General features: G+C 45.2%; 1 protein-coding gene across 1 annotated transcript in view; it reads right to left on the bottom strand.

Moving 5' to 3' along the window:
• Positions 1-1,038: 1,038 nt before the first annotated feature.
• LOC309858195 (uncharacterized protein) overlaps positions 1,039-25,391 on the bottom strand; it is a gene marked incomplete at its 5' end in the record, with an annotated part of 78,225 nt that continues 53,872 nt past the window's right edge. Inside the window, 2 exons of the mRNA XM_082750880.1 lie at positions 1,039-1,381; positions 20,760-20,886. Coding sequence (XP_082607006.1) covers positions 1,203-1,381; positions 20,760-20,886 — 306 coding nt within the window. The 3' untranslated portion in view covers positions 1,039-1,202. The remainder of the gene's footprint in view (positions 1,382-20,759; positions 20,887-25,391) is intronic.

Genomic DNA, 25,391 nt, shown 5'->3' with positions numbered 1-25,391 from the left:
GCAGCTTCTCAAGCGCTATACAGAGCTGGTTAGCAGGTCATACAAAAAAACTGGCCTATATGTAAACAAGAGTATTAAATACGTGACGTTCCTAGATTTATAGTAGAACAGCACAACCTTAATAATATCACTCACTAATACATATTCAGACTGAAACCACACGACTATCTAAAAGTCAAAAGTACCACTTTAAGTTTCATTCCCGGCCTGAAAGAATATTAAAATACCTAGCTGATAATGTCCATGTCTGCCTCTGGCCTCCGCAAACCTAATCAGTGAGAAGTGCCCCCCCGCCCCCCTCCAGGTGTCCTCTTTAAAAACAAGACCAGGTAACCTTGATGCCCTATGAAGAGAAAACACTTGAAGCAGGGACATGTGCATCCTACTGAGAGGGCCACAGGCTGCCTGGGCATCCCACGAATCACATCCTCCCTGGGGGGCTGTCCCACGCACTGGAGGACGCTCGGCAGCACCCCGGGCCTCCGCCCACTACATGCCAGCAGCACCCCCACTTTGAACGGTGACAAGCCAAAGTCCCCAGACATGGCCAATGTCCGGGATAGGGGTGGGAGGTCTCCCCAGGTTAAGAACCACTGGGCTGAACCAATACAATACAGACATAATGCGGCTCTGCAGTCTATATATTTAAGAATTTTAAAAGTATGCGAATACTACTAATAAACCACTAGTAAAAACTAAAGAACAATTAAATATACTCCTAAGTATCTTTGGTGAACACCGACAGACTTAACTTACCATAGAAATGAGCCTATCAAGAATCTAATTATCATTTGTTTGTGAGACAGAGATTCCCAGACACATGAAATGATATAATCTTAATCAGAACCATCTAACACTTGAGTTACTTCCCATTAGGGCCGCAGACCAGAGATGAAGGGGCTATCAAAACCACCTGCCCTACCTGCTCTTCTGAGAGAAAAATGAAGGCCAGGGCCCCAGAGGGACCAGCTAACCAGTCTACGAGAGAACAGAAATTAGGGCCCAGGTGTCCCAACTCACATTTAGGCAGGCTTGGGGTCACTCACAAAGCCAAATACTGCCGTAACAGGTGGGGGAACCTGCTACATTTCCTTAAGTAAGTAAATTTCTTTTCCTGCTACTTTGGTTTCTGTTCTACTTGTAATCAAACTAAAAGAGAAAATAAAAATAAGCCTAGAACCAAAAACCACCTCTAAGGACGCTTACACAAGGGTGCAAGGACTTCTTGGTGTCTGTGAGGCGGGACGGGCCTCGGGAACAGGTCCCGGGAACGGGTCCGGCAGAGCCCTCTGGGAGCCTGGTAAGCACACGTGTGCACTTACCATCGGGGTCCTGAAGGGTCCTACATAGAAGCTACTGCCAGCTGCGCGCTCCACCTGGTCTAAACAAGAAAGATACAGGAATGAAACACAAGGAAAGTGAAATGGAAACGCCGACAGATCACAATGGAGGACAGGACAAACTTCGTGCGTGTAAGAAAAAGATACACAGTTATAAAGGAAACTGAATGAAGCAGAAGGAAAAGAGCAGTCACCTACTGCATCAGCTCTCAGGCACGGGCACACACTCGCGCGCGCACACACACACACACACACGCAGATAAAAATAAATTAATCTGTAACTGTGTTCTCAGCCACAGACAGGAGGGCCCACTTGGTATACTTACTCTCAGGCCCACACCACATCCCCGCTGCAAAACAGACGCTCTGACCCCTCTTCGCCAAAGGCCCCATCCGCACCTCTCATCCTGCAGAGAGAGACCCAAGGACCAGAGACGTGAAGTCACATGCCCAAGGTCACGCAACTAAATCAGCTCTAGAGCCAGAATGCACCAGCAAGGATTATAAGGCTAAAAGTGTTCTTGTTACTACGTTTCTTAAGACCAGTAATGACATAATAAAAACATCATATGCTGTATAAAGCACTTTTTTTTTTAAAGATTTTATTTATTAGAGAGAGAGCATGTGCATCAGCAGGAGTGGAGTGGACAGAGAGAGAAAGAGAAACCCAAGCAGACGCCTGGCTGAGTGTGGGGCCCCACTTGAGGCTCGATCCCACAACCCTGAGATCATGACCTGAGCTGAAACCAAGAGTCAGACACACAACCGACCAAGCCACCCAGGCGCCCCTACAAAGCACTCTCTATGCACTATCTCACTTGGTTTCAAAGGTAAATGAAAGAAAAAGTGACAAAGACATCCACTGCCGTTTATAGAAAAGGCAGATTTATTTTTTCCATTTCAATTTCATCTGATGCCAGAAACGCTCATCAGTCCATAGCACAGAACCTCAACCTAAGCAAATATGATTCACCATTAAACAGTATCAGTAACACTGGGGTTTCTAGTGAAATAGCTACCATGTAGAGAAGTCAACAGTCATAATGACTACTCTTTAAAGATAATGTCTAGCATTATACCTCTGGTGTCTCAGATGCAAGTTGCAAAATCAACATTGCCTAAAGCATCACATAAATAGTTTAACCTAGGTCTGGACTGTGTTCTACTAGTCTAATAAAACTGGTCAAACCCTAGCAAATTCTAGAGAATAATGTTTCACTTAAAATGTGCAGGCTTCAGAGAAAACACCAAATTCTGGAAGGCGTGTTCAAGTTCCATTAAAAATTCATCACAACAGCGAAGGCTCATGCACTTCGTGATTTAAGTGAACTAAATTTAGAACCCTATAGAACTCTGCATGCACCGCCTCCTCACTGGGGAGCTACCCAGCTCCTAGGTACAACATCAGAACTCAGTACTGGTGCAGAGAAGCAGGGCTCGGGAGCTCACCATCTTACTCACATCCACAGCTGATTCCATACAAGGTGAGGCTCCATCTCTGAGCACTTACCAGGAAAGGTCATCAAGAACATGAGCTGCCCTGAACAGGGGCCTCCAGACTCCCCCAGAGGAACCCCTGGAAGGAGTGCCCTAAGGATGGGCTGCGCCTGCCACCTCCAGGGCCTTGCATCTCACTGAGCCTTTCACCTTGGCCATGTGCCTCCATCTACTCGCCTCCACTGGAGCCCCCACTTTGCATGGTTACCTCTGATGTCGTGATTACAAAACCCCCCATTTCCTTGGGCTTCATTTGCCTCAGGTTTCCCCTCTGCTTCCCAGGGTTTCACGGGTCTGACATTCCTAAGATTCCTCTCCCTGGCCTTAAGACATCTCCTTTTGCAAGCATTCCTTCACACGGTGTTCCTCTTCTCCCTGGCCTCAGCCAAGAGGGTCCCTCCTAAGAAATCTGAAGACTGGAGGCTTTCGTACAAGGATTTAAAAAGGCTGAGCCGAGGGCACACAGAACGGACACGGGATGGGAGAATAATGGGCTGTTAAAAGGGAAAAGAGAAGAACCTAAGATTTGAAGCAGAAGGAGCCTCAAAGGTGGCCTTCTCTGCTCCCCAAACGCCACCGACATCCCTCTCGGAAGCTTCAGCTCGTTGCAAGAGTTGCCTCAAATCTCACAGCAAGCTGGCAGCGAAACTGGGACTTTAATTCCCATCCGATTCACTGTTCTGTCCACCGTGTTCTAGAGGCCTTGCTGTGAGTGACACTTTCTGGGCCCTAATTCTTTCACCCTCATGAAAGAGAATTAATGGCGCCATCTGCATTGCAGGCAAGTTTGAGAAATTTATCATAAAAACATCAAGTCAGTATAGAGCTTTTCAAGTTTGTGAAAGACAAGGATGTAGCTTTCTTGACAGCAGGCTGGCACGGCCCTGACAGCAGCACTCAGAACACTGGCTTCAGAGCGCCGTCCAAGCTCCACAGGCAAGGTGAAAGGCTTGGCTGGTAGAAAAGCATAAAGTTCAGTAGGCCTGGCTGGCTCAGTCGGTAAGGTACTTGACTCTTGAACTCAGGGTTGTGAGTTTAAGCCCTGGGCTGGGCGTAAACTTAAAAAAATAAATTAGAAAATGTTAAAAAGCATAAAGTTCTTGTTAAATGACTTCTTCACAGCATTAAAACACATACGCGCGCGCACACACACACACACCATCTCTAACAGACCAGGTAGTGAGGAAGGGCATTGACGGACGACAGCAAAGTCATGGCTGAAAGGATGATAACCGAGATGTCCCCGTGGAGGCTGGTCAAGGGAACAGAGTCAGACCCCAGCAGTTTTCTGTCTGGGGTTGGTTAACGTTCTCCTGTTAGTGTTGGTGAGTACAGAGGAAAGAAGCTGGAACACATGCAGATAAGTTTTCCATAAGGAATTAACAGTCCATTTCGATAATTTTAACATATGCTTAAAAAAGAAAACCAGAAGATGAGGACTCTGGGAAGTCAGCAGAAGTCATGGTGAGGACAAGCGGGAACTGGTTAGCAGAACTGAGGCAAGAGCAGAGCCTCTGAAACCACGGCCAGAAAGGCTCCAGCAAAGGTCAGCCCAGCTGCACACAGGATGGGGTGTGTCCATCAGATGGTCAGAGTGGCCGCTACGGCTGCCCAAGGTGACATTGGGGGAAGACAAGCCACTCGGAGCCTAGCCCCGGCTCTCCACAGTGTTTGGGAGGGAAACACTTTGAACGGGCACGATGCCGGGCAGTAACTGGTTTTCACGAAAATAATATGCTACACACTTCCTTTAGACTTAAAATAACTTTTATACTTAAAATAACTTGAAAATGTACCTGATAGTAAAACTATTCTGTTGAGTAGCTTGGGCATAATTTCAACCTTTTTCTGTAGTTACACTCGCCAAGAAAGCTGTCTATAATTCTGGAGACAAATTGTAAAAATAAAACCTCTCTGCTTTTAAGTTGCTCATAGTATTAAAACAGGACTCTAGGCTTTGCTTCCAACAGAAACAATGGAAAAGTTCTGGATTTTTCAGTGCCGCAGATCCCGGCATAAATTCCTGGGATGCTTGCCTCACGCTGGGGGGGTGCACAGCCTTTGCACCCTGTGGAGGGTCTGGCCCGCAACTCATCCACATGCCAGGCTCATGGGAGGAACAGCAAGGATCACATCTGAGGGGAGCTTTTCGTTTCTCTAAAAAAGGCTTTTAGTGGCTTTGACTGCATAATCCCAAATACCAGAAAAGACTCCCCAAATAAACTCAAATAAATTCAAATTGAGAAACCATTACATTTCCTTATACTCTTTGGAACCTCAAAGTCTTGTGGCATGAACAAAATGATTTTAGAGACTAACTAACTAAATACCTCTGAAACTTAAGCTACCAGCCTGTTCTACTTTATAATTATTTTAATTTCTAGGGTTCTGGTTTTTCTCAGGGATCTTCAGTAGCTTTTGTTTTACGGGGGGAAAAATGTTTCTCAAGTCGGAAAACCGACTTAATGTAGTGCGTTGGCAACTACATTAACTCCAGTTCAAGAGTCAATCCCGGGAGGCCAAACAAACAGGGACTGGAGCTGTGTAGGGAGGGGGTGTGTGGTCTGCGCCTGGCAACCCCCCCCCTCAGCAGAGCGCACAGCCACACCCTCGGCAATTCCTCGTCCTCAGCTGAAAGGAAATTCATTTACGATGAATTTTACGGAACTATATCCTGATGAATTAACTGTGAAATTTAGATTAAAAATACTTTCAGGAAGTGAATTCTAGATATAAATCTGAGAGAAGACACCATTACAATACTTAAAATCATTATCTGCAATGATTTCCAGAAATGCTCGGAGGAACAGGGGTCAAGCCTCATCACTAAGGAAGGTAGGATACCTGCTTGTGTTTGTATTTTCTCATTTTTCTAGATGAACATTTGGTTACAGTATGCAAAAAACAAATGAATACGTTATTTTTCAAAGAAACAGCTAACAAACGCAAAATTAATGAGCCAACTGAAAATGGCCACTATTGGCTGAGATTAACATATGCCATTTTATAACAGTACAATTTGGAAAAGGTCTCAATGGTCTATGTTGCCTACACAGCAGAAAGTAACAGGAGCTTCTCTTCTACCTCCCACCTGAACACCAAGTCTAAGCATCCAGGAAAAAAAACATCAAAATTCACAACAGACACACACTGGAAGGGAGTGTAAAAGAGTCAGAAGAGACGTTACTGAGCAGCCGACACTGCTCCCGATTCACATCACCACGGCCAGCCTTCCAGCAGGTCGTCTTCAACTCATTTCCCCATGCATCATGTGACTTCGAACCGAAAGTTAATTTCCCTCCTCCTTTTGAGAAGCCACACAGCCTGCGTTCTTTTTCTTGTTTCACTGCACTCGGTTATTTTATCCCTCATTATTTAAATCAAAAATCTAATTTAAATAACCGTGTTGAGTACCTCCCAGGTGTAAGTGAAGGGTCAGTGTGCTGGCAGGCAGTCAATGGTGATCATCTTGAGAGTACTGTTTCCTGGCTTTTATTTTTCTTCTCCTAAGAATGTGAAATTAATATGCCATGTTTGACACAGGTTTAAGAAACAGGTTATAAAACAATCTACAGAGATACTAAGCTACTCATCACTTGGATCTACCATGGGACACTTTTGTTCCGGCATCATTTTTAAGGCTATTCGGCACCACTGCTCAGCAATCTCGTTCTCTTTCCAAGACCTCAACCGTCTTCTGGCCTCCACACCTGCAGACACATCTCTACCAGACCCTGTGAATGGACACGTCCTGCTCCACCAGGAAGGGCTTGGACCTTTGGAGAATTATGCACGCGCACAGACCAGCACAAATTTGCCCACTCTGATAACGCAAAATGCTGTCTTTCAGATTCAAGCAGAGAAGGAACTAGAATGTGTTCTCCTCATAAAGTAATTATTTAAGTCACAAATAACATTTATATTGGAGATTTTTTTAAGATCTGAACCTAAAAACTAAATCCTACTAGTTATAGTCTATTTAACATTACATCTCACACTCAGACACACCAGCTTGTATCAGATTACTGTTCAAATTTAGCTTGAGCTCAATTCTTGCAAGATTAGAATTTTTCCTTCTAAATACTAAGTTTCTGGAACCACGGTGAAGCAGAAGTATTTTGATTTTTCTTGGATGCTTCTAACCTACAAGACAGTTTGTTACGAGCTACAGGGAAAATTATATATATAAATAACTACAAAGATGGCTGCTCCAAAGGAACTTAAAATTGAAGTTACATCCGACTTTGCGAAAACCAAGTCCCTTTGCAGAAAGGCCCTACCTAATATCAACAAGAAGCAAATGCTGATTGGAAAAGATGTTCAAGAGAATCTGATCTCATTAAAAGTAAAAAATGAATGAGAAGGAAAGAGGGAGGAAGAAAGCAGGAAGAGGGAAGACCACAGAGGTCGGGGAGAGGGAGGGAAGCGACAGTAAGAGACAAGGGAGGGGATGAAGTAAACCTGCAGCCAGCTGGGTAAAGCAAGGACGCATGCGCAGCCAGGGCCCTGCTCAGGCATGGAAGCCACGGAATCCCAAGCACTGACATGGCAGCCTTTCTGAAACATGAAATCTTCTCAGTGCTGGTCTCCCAGGATTATGCCACAATTTGCTGAGTTGATGCTTCTCTCTTTCACCAACACAGGGATAAAATAAAACCCCTCAAGGAAGAGAAGAAGCCTGGGGGCAAGGGCTCACCAAGGACTAGGATATTCAACAGTTGCCTCCTAGGCTGGTGCCTGAGGCTGGAGAAGGGTCTCCCTCTCACACCAGCCACCCATTTCATCTGCTCCCAAAAGATTCCTGTGCCCCCAAAGTTATACATCTTTCCTGCTCCCCAACTTAAGACTCTGGAACGGGCTCTCATATCCCTCCCCAGTGTGTTGGGAGTGGTACTCGGAATAAAAAAGATTCTCGAAGGGCACAAACCCACAAAAACTGAAATTCACAAAACAAACAATATAGCACCACCGTGGGCCATGATCTAAGTAGAAGTAATCCTGATTAAGGCAGATAGGAACCAACTATAATACACACTAGTGACAAATACCTGGTAGTGTCATCAGGAGTAAATCAGGTAATGCAGAAACAGAACTCTGCACAGTACCTGACAAAGACTCCATCAATGGAATCAATTGTAAGGATTACCCACAGTAGATTCTACCAAACAAATTACAGAAACCCCACGCCTACAAGTCTCAATTGTCAGCATATGTTCCTTCTTATGAAGACAATGACATTCTGCTTCCACTAACAATTCTGAATTCATCCATTTGTTCTGTTCATTTGCTCCCCAGTGATTCACACGATCCCACCCAGATGTCACTATGGAAAGGTACAAGGACAGAAGTTTACTTCAGTGCTGCAAACACTCACTAACACATCTATCAATATACAGTAATGCTCGAACAGAAGCCGTGACTACATTTCAGTTTTTTAAATCTGCAAACTACTGATTTCATTATTGCTTCTAACCAACTGTCTAAACATTAACAGTTCACTCAGTGGCTCTTAATCTTGTGGGAAAGAAACCCTAGACCCTTTTAAGATCAGCCAACACTTAAGGCTCCTCTCCCCTGGCAGTCAGAGATAACCACACTTGGAGGCTCATGGACCTCTGCATCATCACAGAGTCCAGCTCTAAATTCATGCATACATGCATACTGAGGGGTATGTATACCTGTGTGACCCCGGAGAAAGATCCCATTCCTTAGACTGCTCAACAGAAATGCTGCACAGAAAATCAGGACACTTGTTTCCTTAAAGCTGCTGCTGTCAGCTTCCCTAGTAACCTGTAAGAAAACGGCTCTTCCACATTCTTGTTTTTTCCTGACTGCACATCCAGAAAGACGTAAAATGACAGATTTCCTCATCGGTCACGTGCGCCAGGAAACTGTTCCCACACAGTTAAACTGTCGGGGCTGTCTGATCATTTCAAGTCTAAGAAAACATACCCCAAATCCATCCAGAATGTCAACCACTCAAAATTTGGTCACAACACTACAGGAGTCATGAGTGGTCTGGACCACACAGAGGTAAGAAAGAACACGAAAACAGCAAACCCTTCATTTGGGCAACAAACAGTCAAACGTGTTTAATTCTGCCCAGGCACATACACTAAATCAAACTGTAGGAGTTATCTTATCCAACAATCCATGTAACCACAGGAGTCCTAGTTTGAGTAACCAGGAAAACGAGAGAGCTTTTAAGAGAGAAGCAGGTCTCTAGCCCATGAGGAGCTCTCGAATGCCATGAGGTGTATCCAGTTGCAAATCTACAGACCCTCTTAACTCTTACCTAATTTTCAATCTACTTAATTCACTTTGTGTCGCCAAACCAAAACATATGGATTTCAGAAAGCCGTACCAGAAAATGCTGCAACTATTCCTTTATTTTCTTCCAGAAGGGCCACAACAAACCGAAGGATGGACAGAATTACCACAGAGCTAATTTTGCCAGTGCCCCCCAATTAAAATGGCACAGACCCAAGGTTCAGTGTGCCGGGCATATTCCCACAAGGCTCCCGCTGGATGCTCACGGCAATCCTGCGAGGTAAATCTTATCCCCATTTTACAGACAGGTAAACTGAAGAGCAAAACATGTGGAGTAACCTGTCTAAAATCATAATGCTATTAACTGGTGGAGCTGGGATATGAACCCGGCCTCCTAATTCCAAGGCCATGTTCTGGCATGCCACAATAAAGTCCACACATCGTACATCTCCCAGGACTTAGAGGTACAGCTGGGTCAGCAGTTTTTCCCTTCTCTCCCCCCGCCCCCCACACACACAGCTCAGGCTCACTTTAAACAGGTTATCCATGTGCCAAGTAGTCATCAAGTTGTAATCAGAGAAGCAATAATAGAGCTCAGGCAGTGTACTTGTACATACTTTAGCACGAAACTGGAAGCCGGAGGGAACACAATAATCGTTCACCGAGAAAACAAAGCTTACCAACTCCGTGCCCTTTCTGCCCACTGCCTGTGAGCCTGAGGGGATCCTGCCTCTCTAAAGCTGAAGAGGGCCAGGAAGAGCGTGAGTGCGGCATCACTTCGTGATTTAACATTTTCTACACTCTCGTGCAACCATAAATTGAATTTATCTTGGCACACAGGCAGCAATTTACATTTTACATTCTGAATTCTTGAATTTGTAATTTTGATGGAATCCGAACTATAAATATCAAGCTTACCACCCAAATTTGATCTTGTTATCAACAACACAATCACACACAACAAAGAAGATAACTTCCTATGACGATAGATTTTCAGCCGCTAATCAGACTACTTATGCGAATTTGGGATTTTAAGCCCCCTGTTCAAAAATCCAACCAAGACTGAGACTATATCTAATTATTCCTTTTGATTATTTGTCTGGAATGCCAGTGAGAGGGAAACTGTAACTTCAACGCCACTGTCAATCCTACAGAAACAACAATCCGTAATGTGGAAGTGCAGGAGGAAAGCATTCCACGTGTGCAAGGCCAGCACCGCGCTGCCGGCTGCCTGAACCCAGGAGAGGAATGTGAGGCTTCGGTCTAGGGTCTGTGCTGACGCGGACATCAATCTGCTCACAGAAGGTACCCAAGGCAGGCGGTGGAGGTGGAAGCCCTCCCTCCTCCCAAGGACCCTCAGACACTCTGCCTAATGCCAACAGTCACTTGGTAACAGAGTAACAAGGTCTAAAAATCTCTTATGTTAACAAAAAATACGGAACCAGAAAGGCATATTCTACCCCTCCAACTGGCAAGAGAATGAAAACTGAACCTAAGAAGCCAAACAATAGAAAAAACTAAAATTTAAATAAAGGCACAGGAATTTGCAGGGTTGCCCATTCTAAACTGTATCGCAACTTCAAACACGGCACACGACTGGTTTTGGGGTTCTAAACAGGGGTGAACAAACCAGTTTGTCTTCATTTTTGTGGCATGTGCGGTCTCAGGAAACCTACAAAAGACTGCCCCAATAGGACGGATTAGAAATACAAGGGGAAAAACTGTTGATCACCCACAGCTTTAACTGGGGGGTGGTTAGCCTAAGTGGGAACTTATTGGTTTTCTTTTTAACCAAAGCAAAGATAATTCTCTGCAACTACACATAACTGGTAACATACAGTTAATTTATTAAGGATGAAATCAGATTTGGGTCATTCAGATACTGATTAATAAGAACATATAAACGGAAAAGTTTTCCAAGTATCAAATTAACAAGAATTTTGAATGTCATAATCTTATTTTAGAAACTGGTATTTTTATATATCACACACATACAGTATCATTATTTTATCATTAGTGTAAGTCACTAGCTTCTGAAAATATTCAAAGACTGTATTTTAAAATGTATTGTGTATATTAAAATATGCACACTAAAATGTATTGATACATTATACTTAAAATAACTATACATGTATGAGCTTAATGTGAAAATTCCCATCAAAAAAATATTTCTAAATTTCAGGGTCATAACCACAAAAATGGGAAGAGGACATTGGTACAGCAGAGGGCTCAGAATGCTGAGAATTTTGTCTCTTACCCATAATCCTGCTGAACTTTTTCTTCTTAATATATGTTGTCAGGTTTTAACCTTTTAAAACAAAGCTACCGCCTAATTTCTAGCGGAAAGGACAGAACCGAAAGGAAATTACTTGTGGAAAAAATGAAAAGCAAAGATTACGAGGCAGAGGTTCTGTCCAGTCTTCCATGTGTGTTTGAGCATGGGGGTGAGGCATTAACGACCTTAGTTAATGACCAAATCTTCAAAGAACAACTGAGTAAAAAACTCTTATTAAAAGTTTCAGGTAGAAAAGACCATCTTACGTTTTGTTACAAATTCAGGAAATTTCAAAAAAAGTTTCAGAACTTTTTAAGTATTCCAAAGACTCTAGAGCGGGTAAATACAATTAAGAAATCAACCTCTGCCCCTCAGGAGGAAAATTCACTAGAGCACAAAGGCAGGTTAGGGCAGCTCCTTCCTCCTGGTTTCTTTTCACGCTTTTCCTCCTGAATGAGTCAAGCCACTAGAACAGGAACAGCTTTAAAAGCAAACAAAACCTCTTAAGAAAGTGCTGCTTCCAACGGTTCAAATGAGTTCCCCTTAAAGGAACAAATAACAGATAAAAAGCCACCCCCCAAATAAACACTTTGACCCCCACCACCACCAAAAAAACCCAACAGACAAAATCCCCACTTTTCATCGGTGTCACATCTTCAGAGTGAAAGAAAGTAACAAGCATGATTTAACTCTACAACAAATCAGCACTGCACATACCCCCAGCTCCCACACGGAACTCTTGGGAGTGTATGTAAATTAAAACATGTTTGTGATCTCCCTAACATTCAGCTTAAGAAAACTTTCAAAATCACACTGTATTCACTGCAATAGCCAGTCATTCCCAACACAAGAACTGTGGTGCGGAGAAGGAAGCAGAACATCACCATCTTCTTGAAATCTGGAGCTCCCTGGTCCTGGAAGTGTCCCCCACCCCCGCCACCCCCAACCGGCCCGCACTGCAGAGGGACTCAGACCAAGGCAACGTCTTACTCTGTTCCTGCAGGTGCGCCAACTGATTTCAAAAAGAATATAAAACTTAGGAAAAATGAAACATTCAGAAGAAGCCCAAACCAACAAATGACACTGTAAAAACACTTAACAGATGACGGCTAACAAGGGACAAAATGTAATCTATTAGTGTTTTTAAGAACTGTTTATTTGAGGTGCTCAAAGGAATACAATAAATCTATTCAATCCATAAACCCCCAAGGCAAGAATAACTGAAGGCATTAGTTCTCAGCATAAGTGAGCTTTTAATACCAAAGGCTTCGCTTAATCACACTGCCTTATTATTTAGGATTAAAGTGGGCAATTCTACAGTGAGTAGCAAACATTCATCTCGGCTAATTAGTAAAGCCTTATAAAACACTGCTACTTATTCAGTATGACTGTCCTACTCAGAAACATTTTGAATAAAAACTAGATTTAGGCAAGGTGGAGCCAAGGTGAACCTGGGCCACCCGCATAACCCCCACAGCCCCAGTGCCCTCAACTACACAGGAGGAGAAGCAGCCTCGCGACCCAGCAGCACCACCAGCAGGGCCTTCAGCAATGCTGTCTCTGGAACCAAGCACAGTGCCGGGCACACGTGCAACTCGCTGACCGCTGACCACTGCTGTCACCCTCACCGTCAACAAAAAGCTGTGATTCATCACGAAAGAACAGGATGTGCAGAGAAGTGTCAGATCACCACAGACGTCCCTATCAAAACCCATTATAAGCAATGAATCGAACCAGGACCTCCCAGACTGTGGAACACTGGTTTAATGGGAGTGCAGATAAAGAAAACCGGCTACTTTCAGGGTTCATCCTTTTCACTTGGAGAAACAACAGCAAGCTTTTCAAGAACTCTTGCTTCTCCGTGCCATTCAGAGTCCCTGAACTCGTCAACCAGATTATTAACATTAATCAAATCCAAACTTTGGAACTGTCCTTGGCAGCAGGTACAGCAGAAACAGGTCACGCGAGGGCCACCACAGCCAGGCGGGTCTACCTGTGAGGGCAACGGGCCGCATTTCCCTCAGCCGCAGGCTGTGTGCAGAAGAACCCGCAGGCTGTGTTGCAGAACCCGCAGGCTGTGTGCAGAACCCGCCGCACCACGCCCTTGGGGGCCTCACCCTATCCCTCGCTTCTTCACAGGCAACTTCTAATATAAGACAACACTCCTTTCTGTAGTTCTGCTAAGTCCATGCATGTAGAAGCCCCTCTATAAACCAGAACAGGAAACTGCCTACGGAAAGGAAGCACTCACTGAGTTTCAAAAGCAATTAATCCGTAATTCTGAAAAAGAACCTAGTACTCCAATTTAGGGAAGGCACAGAAAATTGAGTTTTGTTTTTGTTTTTTATTTTCAAATTATAACCAAATTTTTTAAAAGTCAAACTAGTTTGAACTCACCACATTAAGGGTCTCGTTTCCTTTTTCCTTTTAGAAAATTCCATTATGATCAAACCTATTTTCTACATTAGGCCAAGTCCTACCTTCCAATTTACATATGGACAGGAGAAACAGTGTTAACAGCCTACTTGGGACATGTACTGGGATTTTTTCCAAGTTCATCCACTGAACTATAGTTGAAAAATGTGCAAAATGCTTTGAAAATTTGTAGTTAATCCACACAATTTCCCTATGAACCAGTTATATATACACAGCAAAGATGAAAGGCGCAACACTGGGGCACCTAGGTGTCTGGGCTGCTTAGGCAACTGCCTTCAGCTCAGGTCATGATCCTGGAGTCCCAGGATCGAGTCCCACTTCAGGCTCCCGGCTCAGTGAGGAGTCTGCTTCTCCCTCTGACCTTTCCCCTCTCATGCTCTCTCTCATTCTCTCAAATAAATGAATAAAATCTAAGAAAGAAAAAAAAGGCACAACTACTCACCAATTTCTTACCTAAATTTGGAGCGAGTCAGTAGCAGAAGTATAAAATTAGAAATTAAAAAAACAAAACAAAACAACTCCACGCTGCTTCCTACTATTGAAAAAATACCAAAGCTGTCTCAAGCTTTTAAAAACAGGCCCGCATTAACAGCAGCATGGATCCGCGTAGCAGGCACCCACCAGAGATGGGGCCCTACACTCAGCAGAGGCATCGCTCAGCTAGAAGTGAGAGCTACAGTGGGAATCAGCCAGGACACTGCTCTCTTGGGTCAACGTGACAGGTTAACGCTGGGACCACATTTCCACGGGAACATCACCACCTCCCACCGCCCCATACCCTGCACCAGCACCTGTGAAAGGGCTACCAAGGAGTGCCCTGCAAGGAAGTGTCTGCCTACCAGACACCCGGAAGGTTCAGGGCCCATCTGCCGTCACCCTCAGGCAACATGGCCAGGCTTCACCATTCAGCCAGGCCTCTGCCATTCAGCTTTGGCCAGGGAGCCTTAAAAGAGCCGTCGGCTGCTAAGGGAGGGCTGCTAGGGGAGACCAGGACAGCAAACACCACCAAAGCACCCCTGTTCTCAGCTTTTATCACGGGCACCCTCAAATGGTCACTTTAAATGGAACCAGTGTTGTCCCGTCTGCTGCCATTGCCCATCCCGTGGGCAAGCAGATGGAAAACAGTATATCCTGTAGAAGCAGAGGCACAGAAAACCAGGATTCAAGTTCTGACTCTGACACCCAGCGGCAGTGAGTCTGGACAGGTCAGCCAAGGTGGCTAAGGGCCCATCTCCTCATCTGGAGGCGGCAGAGACTACACAGGAATATTCGGCCAAAGCAGAGAGCCCAGCACTGCTCAGGGCTCCTGACCCGCATGCCTCTGACCCCAAGTACTTCCTGCACCGCCATCGGAGTTTCCTGCTACACCTGCTTCCTACCTGCTGTCCAGCAGTGGCCTGCGACCTCCCATGTCCTTCCAAGTTCTTCCTTCCCCAACTACGAAAGGTCCTTCCTTCTTCCCCTCCTCAGCATCCTTTGCAGGAGTCCTCTCCAATGTGCTCTGCTGTCCCTACAATGCAGCATCACGTCCTCTCCCAAAGAGATCCTGGCTACCACCCCCCCCACCCTGGACCCCAAACACACGTAACCACAACACCTAGGGAGCCTGACCTGCACTGAGCTACATTAAGAAGGCGACAGGCTCCTCCCTGAATGTTTTACTCATCTCGCTCATCTTCCCTACCAATCCAGCCACCGAAAGCAGTGCCTGAGAGAAAAGGGGTCCATACGTCCACTTGGAGAACAGAGTTTCAAGATGCAAAAACACTGGGGCACCTGGGTGGCTCAGTGGGTTGAAGCCTCTGCCTTTGGCTCGGGTCATGATCCCAGGGTCCTGGGTTCGAGCCCCGCGTCGGGCTCTCTGCTCAGCAAGGAGCCTGCTTCCTCCTCTCTCTCTCTGCCTACTTGTGATCTCTGTCAAAAAAATAAATAAAATCTTAAAAAAAAAAAAAGATGCAAAAACACTTGTGTGGGTTTCTAGGTGGCCCCTCCATGCCCCCACCCCGACTGAGGCAATAAATTCCCCCAAACTGCTGACCGAACATCCAAATCAGTCCATCTTCCTGGAGCTGAACTGGACGGGGCCCACCCCTGTGTCCTTTATGTCACAGCCTCTGAAAGGCCATCCCTGGCTACACATCCCTGGCCGTGTCTCACCCCGGCCCCCCAAGCTCACACACCTAACATTCCAACAGTCCCACCATTGCTCGGCTGGCTGGCCATCCCCCGCTCTCCAGAACGACACCTTACGTGAAAGCAGGGACCTTGGTCGTCCCAGTTCTCTGCGGTAACTTCAGCATCTACCACACTGTCCGACACAGACACAGCAAATGCCTGTCACGTGAGGCAGAGGGGAGACCCTCTGGACATTTGCCACTTGGCTCTGACAGTCCCATAAGGCCCCTGCGCACGACCTCCCTGCTACTCTCCACCTTCAGCGCGCCCAGCCGACCTCCCTTCTCTGGGCATCAGGGGTCCTTGTCGCCCACACAGGCGGGTCAGTGCTTACTTCCTTCCCTCAAACTGCCTCAGACCAAATCATTTTGCACAAGGATCTCTTACCTCCTTCACCTGACCCAAGTGTGTATACGCTGTCACCTTTGGAGGAGAAAACATCTCAAGCACGTGCAACTACTGAAAACGTAGGTGTTCTTCACGGCACCACGATTTTTTACTTGAATGACTCTGATTAGAGAGACACATGAAACATTTCCTCTTTAAGCTGACTGTAATTTAACGTCTGTGAGGACTACAAGTCACCTAGACAGAAACTAGAATGTAGGTGGCATTCTCAGGGGCTACTTACAGTTTCTTTCATTCTTTCTTTTTCTTTTTTAAGATTTTATTTATTTGTCAGAGAGAGAGAGCAAGAGCGAGCACTGGCAGACAGAGAAGCAGGCAGAGACAGAGAGAGAAGCAGGCTTTCTGCCGAGCAAGGAGCCCAATGCGGGACTCGATCCCAGGACTCTGGAATCATGACCTGAGCCGAAGGCAGCCGCTCAACCAACTGAGCCACCCAGGCATCCCTACTTACAGTTTCTAATAAAGGATTATTTAAACCTCTCAAGGAAGCTGAAGGAGCAACATACTCTTCACAATTCACTGCCAGTTTTGTCATAAACCGCCTTCCTTTCTGGCCAGCTATCAGTTCTAAAAACTGTCTGCTGCTATAAATAATTCCGCTCTCTAGTTTGCTGTGAACGGAAAAGTCAATAGGTTAGAAGTAGGCCAAAAATCAGGGTAACTGGCAAAGGGCGAGACTCTGCCACAGAAGAGCCGAGTGGCGAGGCCCACTGACTGCCTGGGCCTACAGAAATCCTCCGTAAATACCGACTGATTAAATGAGTCACAAACTCAAGAGTTCTTCTGCAAGAGACAAGCTGCCAGCCGCACTCCTTCGGAAGCCCTTACTGTCCCCGGGTCACCGTGGACCCGCACACTGCGCTAACTACTCTCTTTTATTATCTCGTTTGCTCTTGACAGCAACCCCATGAGGCCAGGCAGTACAGAGACCCTCCCATGTTAAAACACAGGTTTTTAAAGTGATGGAAACTGTCCCCCAGAAAGGTGATGTGACTTCCCCAGTCACACACCTGGTAGAAACCCAGGAATCCCGTGTTCTATATTCCTTCCGCTAAGTCCAGGTATACGAGCCACTACTGTTTTTTGAGAATGAAAGAACTTCAGGTAAGGCTCTTCTGTGGCCAGGAGACAGCAGGGAAACATCAAATTTGCTATTATAGTTTGTGTTTTAAAAAAACTTTTGCCAATAATCATTATTTACTGCTAACAAGCAAGTTCGATCTCTTTATTTTCTCACAGTAACAAACAAGACACAAATCAAGAAGATGATAAATTCTTCTATGGCTTTTCTATGTTACTTCTCCGATCACAATCTTACTGTGGTGCAAATCAAAGTAGCCAAAGAATCAGACACTAAGAACCCTCCCTTCTTTTCTACCTGCCGTCCCCTCCAAGAAATTTTTATGCTCCATCTCCTGACGGGCTGCTCAGACATGTAAGAAGTTGGGATGAATCACAAAGCCGAGAATTCAAAATTCTCATCTGAAACACCTCAAGTATGCACATCTTTGGCCCATGGCAAAACTGCATGCTCCCTGGTTAGAGACAATATGAACTATGTTCTCCGAGCACTGCACTGCATTCTCTTCCTTCGTAACAAGGTTAGTGTGGGGTTTTGTTTGCAAATCAGTCAACAAACTCCAGAGGCCTATTCCATGCCAACCATCAAGGTGCGGACCAGGACTTCCTGATTTAATGTCAGTCTCCCCAACTAGACTCCAGGGGACACGACAAGAGTCACTGCTTTTTTTCTGCTCACCACCACACTGTTCAACCCTGCAGAGTGCCTAGCACGCGGCAGGGACTTAAACAGGAACGGAATGAATGAAAGAGTAAGAGAGACAGACAGAGAGAGAAGAGGCCACTTTGTAAAGGAAGTGGGGCTTCTGACTGCCCAGAACATGCCTCATGATCTCATGACGGGATGAATTCTGAAAGGCGCCACATGCAAGGCACAGCTGTAGGCAGAGCAGCTGTCCTGCAAAGGAGCCGTGGCCCAGAACTCTGAAGAATTCGGCCCTTTGTTTCTCTCTGCCTGCCTCATAACCAACATGAAGTTGGGTCCACCGTCGGTCTACCTGTCAGCTGTGAGTCTTCAACATCTGGCTTTCAGAATTCCTAAGCTAACATGCTACTGAATGAAATGTGTGTTGATTTCCTTTCTGATATCACCACCCGAAAAAATATTCAAGTGTCTGAGGTCACACATAAGACATAAACAGAACCAAGTTATAATAAAAAGTTCTCCGTTTCAGGTCTTTGCAAGCTATAAATTAGTGTTCACCGAGTATTTAATTTGAAAGCAAAGAAGGTTTGACTCATTATTTAAACTCGCTCAACTTCAGGACTCTTTACCAGTAAGTTGTTCAAAACAGACTATTAAGTTCCCAGAGTGAGATTCATCCAAATGGTTTCATTAAAACCTAAGATTCAGTGGATTATATGCTTCCCAGAGTAAATACAAAAATAATAACAGGATAACATGAACTACTTAATTCAACGTAAATACCCAGCAATCCAGGCAGGTTTATAAAAATGTAAATGTGTAGATTCATGTATCACTAATAACACAAAGTTTATTTTCAGTTTTTTTTTTTTTTCTCTACATCCAATCAAATGAGCAGGAAAAAAAATCTAGAGATCAATAAAAAAAAAAAAAAGCAAAGTGATGAAATGTTCTAAACGTACACACCAAAATATGCTGAACAGAGAAAAACCTGAGAGAAGCTGCTAGGAAGCTATGAATATATTTAAACATATCATTAATTATACTTAGTAGCAGAGTAAAGATCTCCCCCACCCCCAACCACAACTCCCACCCCTATAAACAAATCACAACTTACCTGGAGAGGCTGGTGGCATTACTTACAAATGAACACTAAATAAAGGAACAAACTGAAATATGTAAACGCTTTGCCAACAATTATGTTCTAAGCCTAAAAACAACAAAAACCTTAATAATTATAGCAGCAGAAGAAACACTTGGGAATTTTCTAGACCCAGATCATCTGATGCAGGAGCAAAGCATTTAATGGCCTAAAACAACAGTAAAGTAACATCTGATAAACAGAACACATGTATTTAGGAAAAGACCCCACTAACTTTCTCTTGAATGAGTTAGTTGTATTCGCATTACACTGTGAAATACAAAGAATATGTAATGGAAAAAAACCACAACTGACTTCTTGCCTAAAACATTCTTTGTGCATTCTTCCAAAATTAACTTTATCTTACGATTTTATTTACAGTGATTTCCACAACTCACGTGGCAATGTTTTGAGTAAAGGACGGACCCCTAAGTTGTGATGACTACAAAAATTTACGTAAGACCTAAGGCAGGCAAAAAAAAAAAAAAAAAAAAAAAAAAAACCCAAACGAACAAAAAAGGATTTACAGGACTAAGAAACTACCATACCCTGCCTTGGCATATATTCAAACTGGGCTCGATGAAAGATTCACGAATTCACATTAAAATTCCTTATTAAAAAAAAAAAAAATCCCAACGTGTCCGAATGCCAGCTGGAAATAGGATACATCCAACCAAACTATTTTCCTACCCAGAAATTATCCCCTCCCCTTTTTAAGTGTGACTACGCTTTATCTTTTGTTCGAAACCACCGTAAAACAAAATAAAGCTGCAGGAGTGGAGTCAAGAGTGACCCAACAGCACTCTTCAACTTCCATTTTGTTCCTGGCCTAATTTCGAGAAGGTCCGGCGCGCTCAGACCTTCGCCCACCCCGAGTGTTGCAATCGCGCTCAGCACGGCCCGGCCCGGCGCGCAGCGGAGCCGGAGAGGTGGCGGGGCCTGTCCCGGCCCGGCCCCGCGCCCAGAGGAGGGGCAGGGCCCGGCGCGGCCCGGGGCGGCGGCCCGGGGCAGCGCGGCGGCGTCCGGCCCTGCCCGCGCGCTCCCGGCCGGCCCCGAGGCCGCCGAATCTGCGGACCTGGAACTGTCACCGTCGCAACCCTCTCCGGACGCGCTCGCGGGCGAACAGCACAAAAAGCCGAGAACACACCGGGCGCGCAGGGCTCCGGAGAGACCGGCCGCCGCTCCCACCCGGAGCGCGCTGTGCCGAGGTTCCGAGCCAAGTGACAAGTCGCCCTCGGCCGGGCCTCCCGGCGCTCGGTCCGCTCACTTTCGCGCGCCCGGCTCCGCGGCCCCAAGTTAGCCAAGAGCCCCAGCGCGGCGTCCGGCCGTGATTCAGCAGCCGCCCGGGGGGAGGGGGGCCCGGGGACCGGGATCGCGGGCCGGGGCCGGGCCGGGCCGGGGAAGGTCACCGAGAGCCGCGGGCGCCGCCGGGGCCCCGGTCCGGCCCGGCGGAGGCGGCGGCGGGGGAGCCGGGGCGGCGCGGGCGCCTACCTTTCCTGCTTTTCGGGGAGCTCCGCTTGCTCCGGGCGCTGGCTCGCTCTTCCTCAATCGCAGCTGCTATCTCGGGGTTGTCTTCCCCATTGTACCAGACCAGGAGCTCCTCGCCCGGCGCGATTGGCTGCGGGGACAGAAGAGACAGGCGCCGGGCCAATCAGAGCGGCGGTTGTTGGCGGGGCGGGGCGGGGCGGGGGCGGTGCTGCCAGCTGGGGCGGCGAGCCAGGCCAGCCCGGCAGGAAGGGCTCCTTAACCCTTGGCGGCCGCGGGGCTGGGCGGCCCCGGGCAGGGACCCTCTGCTGGAGGGAGGACCTCACTTCCCGGCCCGCCTCCTCGGCCCGGGACCGCGCGGGCGGACCTGCGGCTCCCTGTCCACACCGCAGGGCCCCACCTCACCCAACCTCACTGTTCCAAGCCTCACGACTGCCCACGCAGCAGGAAAAATAAGACGCGCAACCATTTTGCCCCCGAAATCTAGGCTCAGGAGAAACGTAAAGCACAAGGTAAGAGAAGGCGGCGGCTTGGAAGGAGAAGTGTTGAAAGCTAACTACCCGCGTCCGTTTCGGATGCCAGGAGCGAGTGCAGCATGCAGGACCTGGGAGTCACGGCACATCTGTACACGCACGGCTACGGACACCACGGGAACGCCGGGAGAAGAGGCAGGTCCCGCACTCTGCGCTCGGGCACCGCCGCCGGCCTGCTCGGGCCCAAGGAGAACCCACTGCCCTGCCCTCTGTACCGGACAACTTTTAAATGCAGAAGGAAGTGCCTATAAATACCACACAGGGACCATGCTCCTAAAACATTAACTCTGAAAGAGCCAGGAGTGGTGAGGACACGGACCGCCACCACGCTGATTGCACCCAGAAGATCCTAAAGAAGAACATAACCGAGTGGGACGATCACATTCCTAAACAATTTAAGGACATGGCTCATTGGCTTCTCTCACAATGACTCATCTGTTCAAAACGTCCCAAGGGTAACAACACAAGTAAAATTGCACATAAAACCCAGCGAATAAGAATCCATCAGTCCATTCTGATATAAATGTAATGAATGAACAAGTAAATAAATAAAAAGGAAAAAACTCTTCCTTAAAGTAGATCCCAACTAACCAAAGAAAAACAAATTATGGAATTAGAAAACCACCTCTTGGTAATCATAGCAGTAATAACTGATTCCTCAACAGATGCTACAACTAACTAGTAGGAATAAGTTTTGTGTGTAACAGTATTAGCATGGTCTCAAAACATCTCCCCATAAAACATGAATTACAAAGGTAAAAACAGTATCCTTAGAATGAGATAAATCAACATCCTGTGCCTCCTGATAAAAGGCACAGGAAAGATTATCATCACTTCTGGAGTTCTCCACCCCAAATGCATGACCGCAACTTAACCATGATGAAACATATGAACAACCCCAAACTGCTGGGCATTCTACAAAGTAATTGACCAGTTCTCTCAAAACTGAAAGGCCATACAAGAGAAAGACTGACGGACTGTCCACACTAAAGAGACTGATAAGACATTACAACTAAATGCAACTGAACTTTCTCTTCCTCTAAGGACACGGCTGGACAATTGACAAAGTGTGAGTAAGGTGTATAGATGAGCTAATGAAATACGGCGCCGGTGTTAGCGCCCTGATTTTGATCACTGCACGAGGATTATGGAAGAGGAAGCCCTCGGTTTTGGATGCAGGTGAATTCCACCTAAGATGCCAGTTTAGAAACAGTGTAATTCCTAATTTTAAGGTACCTTCTCGTCTAAATAAAGCCCTTGAAAGATGACTTTATTTTGTTTCATTCTCTATAGAACTCAGTTAATGTAGTCCAAATTTTAAGATAGTCTAAATTCTTTAAAAGAACAAGCTCTTGTTTCCTTTGCTCCCCTGCGCCCCACAGATGACTAAAATGTGCCATTTTCTTATCTTTAAACCAATGTACTCTTATTTCCCTTCTTGAATCAGTTACACCTAAACCAAAAAAATAAATCTAATATATAACTTTTAATAAGTTGAAATAGCTATTGCAGATAACTTTTGGCAATCTGACGAGCTAATTATTTAAATAAGCTATTTCTAGTTCCAAATGTATATCTGCTTCTCTTTCTGTTATAAGTCACATATTTATGGAATGGTGGTATCCTGTAACATTTGAAATGATTGGCATTCACAGAAATAAGTGATGTCTTCAATAAAACCAAAGTAAAAAAGAAACACAGGAAGGAAAGAGAAAATATGTATTCCTAATATGTCATTAACCCAAACAGCATTTTGCGTTAACACAAAGACACCCACTGGACGTTCTGAACATACCTCTGAGACTCAGAGCTTAGTTTCCTCGTTCATTCCACTGCAATCTTCTGCAGAGTACTGACTGTACTAGCAACTGCCCGAAGATAAGTATCAGCACCAACTCTTTACTTAGGAGGGTACTCCTTTGTTGTTGCAAAACACAATATAAAACAACAGGATCTGTTCTTAAATTTAATGTAACATTTCTTTTTTTTCTTAAGAGTTTATTTATTTGACACAGAGTGAGAACAAGTCAGGGGAGGGGCGAAAGGAGAGGGAGAAGCAGACTCCCCACTGGGCCGGGAGCCTGATGCACGGACCCTGGGATCACAAGCCAAGCCAAAACAGACGCCTCACCAACTGAGCCACACAGGTGCCCCATAATATAACATCTTGAAATAGCTAAGGAACAGCTAGGTTAGGAGCTGGTCAACAGCTAGGTTAAGAGCAACCTGATTTATTAGCTACTGAACACCTTCAAAACTGCTAGCAGCTGAGATGATCACTGTATCATAGAGCTAATCACTTCCCCACTTCATAGTAAAACAGTGTCACAACTAAGAGACCTTTATGAAGAGGAAAATAATATATATATATTTTTTTTAATCAGTGCTTGTTTGCTTCGATACTACATTGTTTTTTCTTCTTCACTGCTTAGCCCATTTGAGATTTTGTAAGTCAAATTTCAGAAAAGAAAAATTATGTCCTTCAACACAGGAAATATAAACACACATCTTAAAAAATAAAGTTTAAGACCAAACAACCTCTTTTTTATGTATTGTATTGTGATGTTCAACAAAACAACAACAAGATGACTTCAAGATCTTTCAACTTTTCCTGTGAGTTCTGACAGGCTTACAGAACCAAGCATACTTTCCTATCTAAATATCAGCAAATATAAACTTGAAATTTTACCAGACCAATTAGGAAGAGGCAAGGGTTCCAATAAATATTCCTGACACTAGGTCAAAATAAGAGAACTACTCTAGAATTACAAGAATACACAAAGCAGGTCAACGCTCAGCCACCTACAGTCTATTCGCCAGCATGAACTCTTCCAAGTCACGGGTCAGACCCTCAGCTCTCAAAGAGGTGAACTCAAGACTGAAATTCATCTTTCTCCCTGTGGGCCACGAGGCCCCACCTGATCTGACTCCTAGCCACCTCACCAGCCTCATCTACCATTCCTCTCCAGTGTCTCCAGACACACTAGCCTTTTTTTCATTCCTTAAAAAAATAAAAAATAAAAAAAATTAACTTATTACTGCTTCAAGGCTTTTGCTTCCACCGGGACCCTCTTCCTAGACTGCCCTTCCTGCAGGGACCTTTCTGTGACACTCCTTCCCATGCTAGCAGGGTAGGAAGGACAGGGTTTATATGTCTTGTCTTCCCAGGGAACAGATATAAAATTATATGATTTTGTAAAATTATAATTTTACTCATTGTATATTATCCATAAATTGAAGTTCCATGAGACCACAGATCTTGTCTGTTCTGCTCACTACAACAGAAGTACTTAGTTCACAGCAGAATCTCAATAAATATTTATCAAACTAATGAAGAGATGAATGAACGGAGGGCAGGCTAACATCAAACTTTTGGGAATTTAAAATAGTTTTGAACAAGGCCAGTGTGGAGATTTCCTAATTATCTGGGTGATAGTTGAGAAGGCTATACAGAGCCCAAAGGAACATCACGTGTAATTTATTTACAAAACCTAACCCACAGAAAGCTTAATCTAGAAGATTATATTGAGATAATCACTAGCAAGGAATCTGAAAGGCCTTGTGCGTACGTGAGCAAACATCAAAGGTCAGGACTGGGGGACATCTGCAAAGACAGAACTATGTTATTTCAAACAAAGACAGGTAAAAAGAATAGCAATGGTACAACTGGTTAACACTTAGGAGTACTCAGGTTAGGCTAGGAACTGTTCACAGAACCTTACAACTAGTGGCTTGTTGAACCTTCACAACAACTGTATTAATTGTACTATTACCTCCATTTTTTACAGATGAGAAAATTAAGAGATGTTAAATAACTTCTCCTAGTCACACATCCAGAAGCCAGATTTCGCTCACAAGGCAATCTGCTCCAGAGTCCCCACTCTGAACCCCAGGACTGTACCACCTCAACAAAAATAACAGCTAGCATTTAGCCTTATTACGAACTAGCGCTCTACCTCTACTAACCTATGCAACTATCGCAATAACCCTATGAGGTCAAAACTGTAATTATCTGTATGTTACAAATAAGGGAACGAAGGCACAGAAAGGTGACTTGCCTATGGTTGCACGGCTAGTACAGTCCCAGTGACTTGCCTTGGGTCAA

Source organism: Mustela nivalis, assembly GCF_964662115.1.
Source record: "Mustela nivalis genome assembly, contig: HAP1_SCAFFOLD_2000, whole genome shotgun sequence".
NCBI lineage: Eukaryota > Metazoa > Chordata > Mammalia > Carnivora > Mustelidae > Mustela > Mustela nivalis.
The sequence above is the reverse complement of the archived record's forward strand: the minus strand, read 5'-3'. Positions and strand labels throughout refer to the sequence as shown.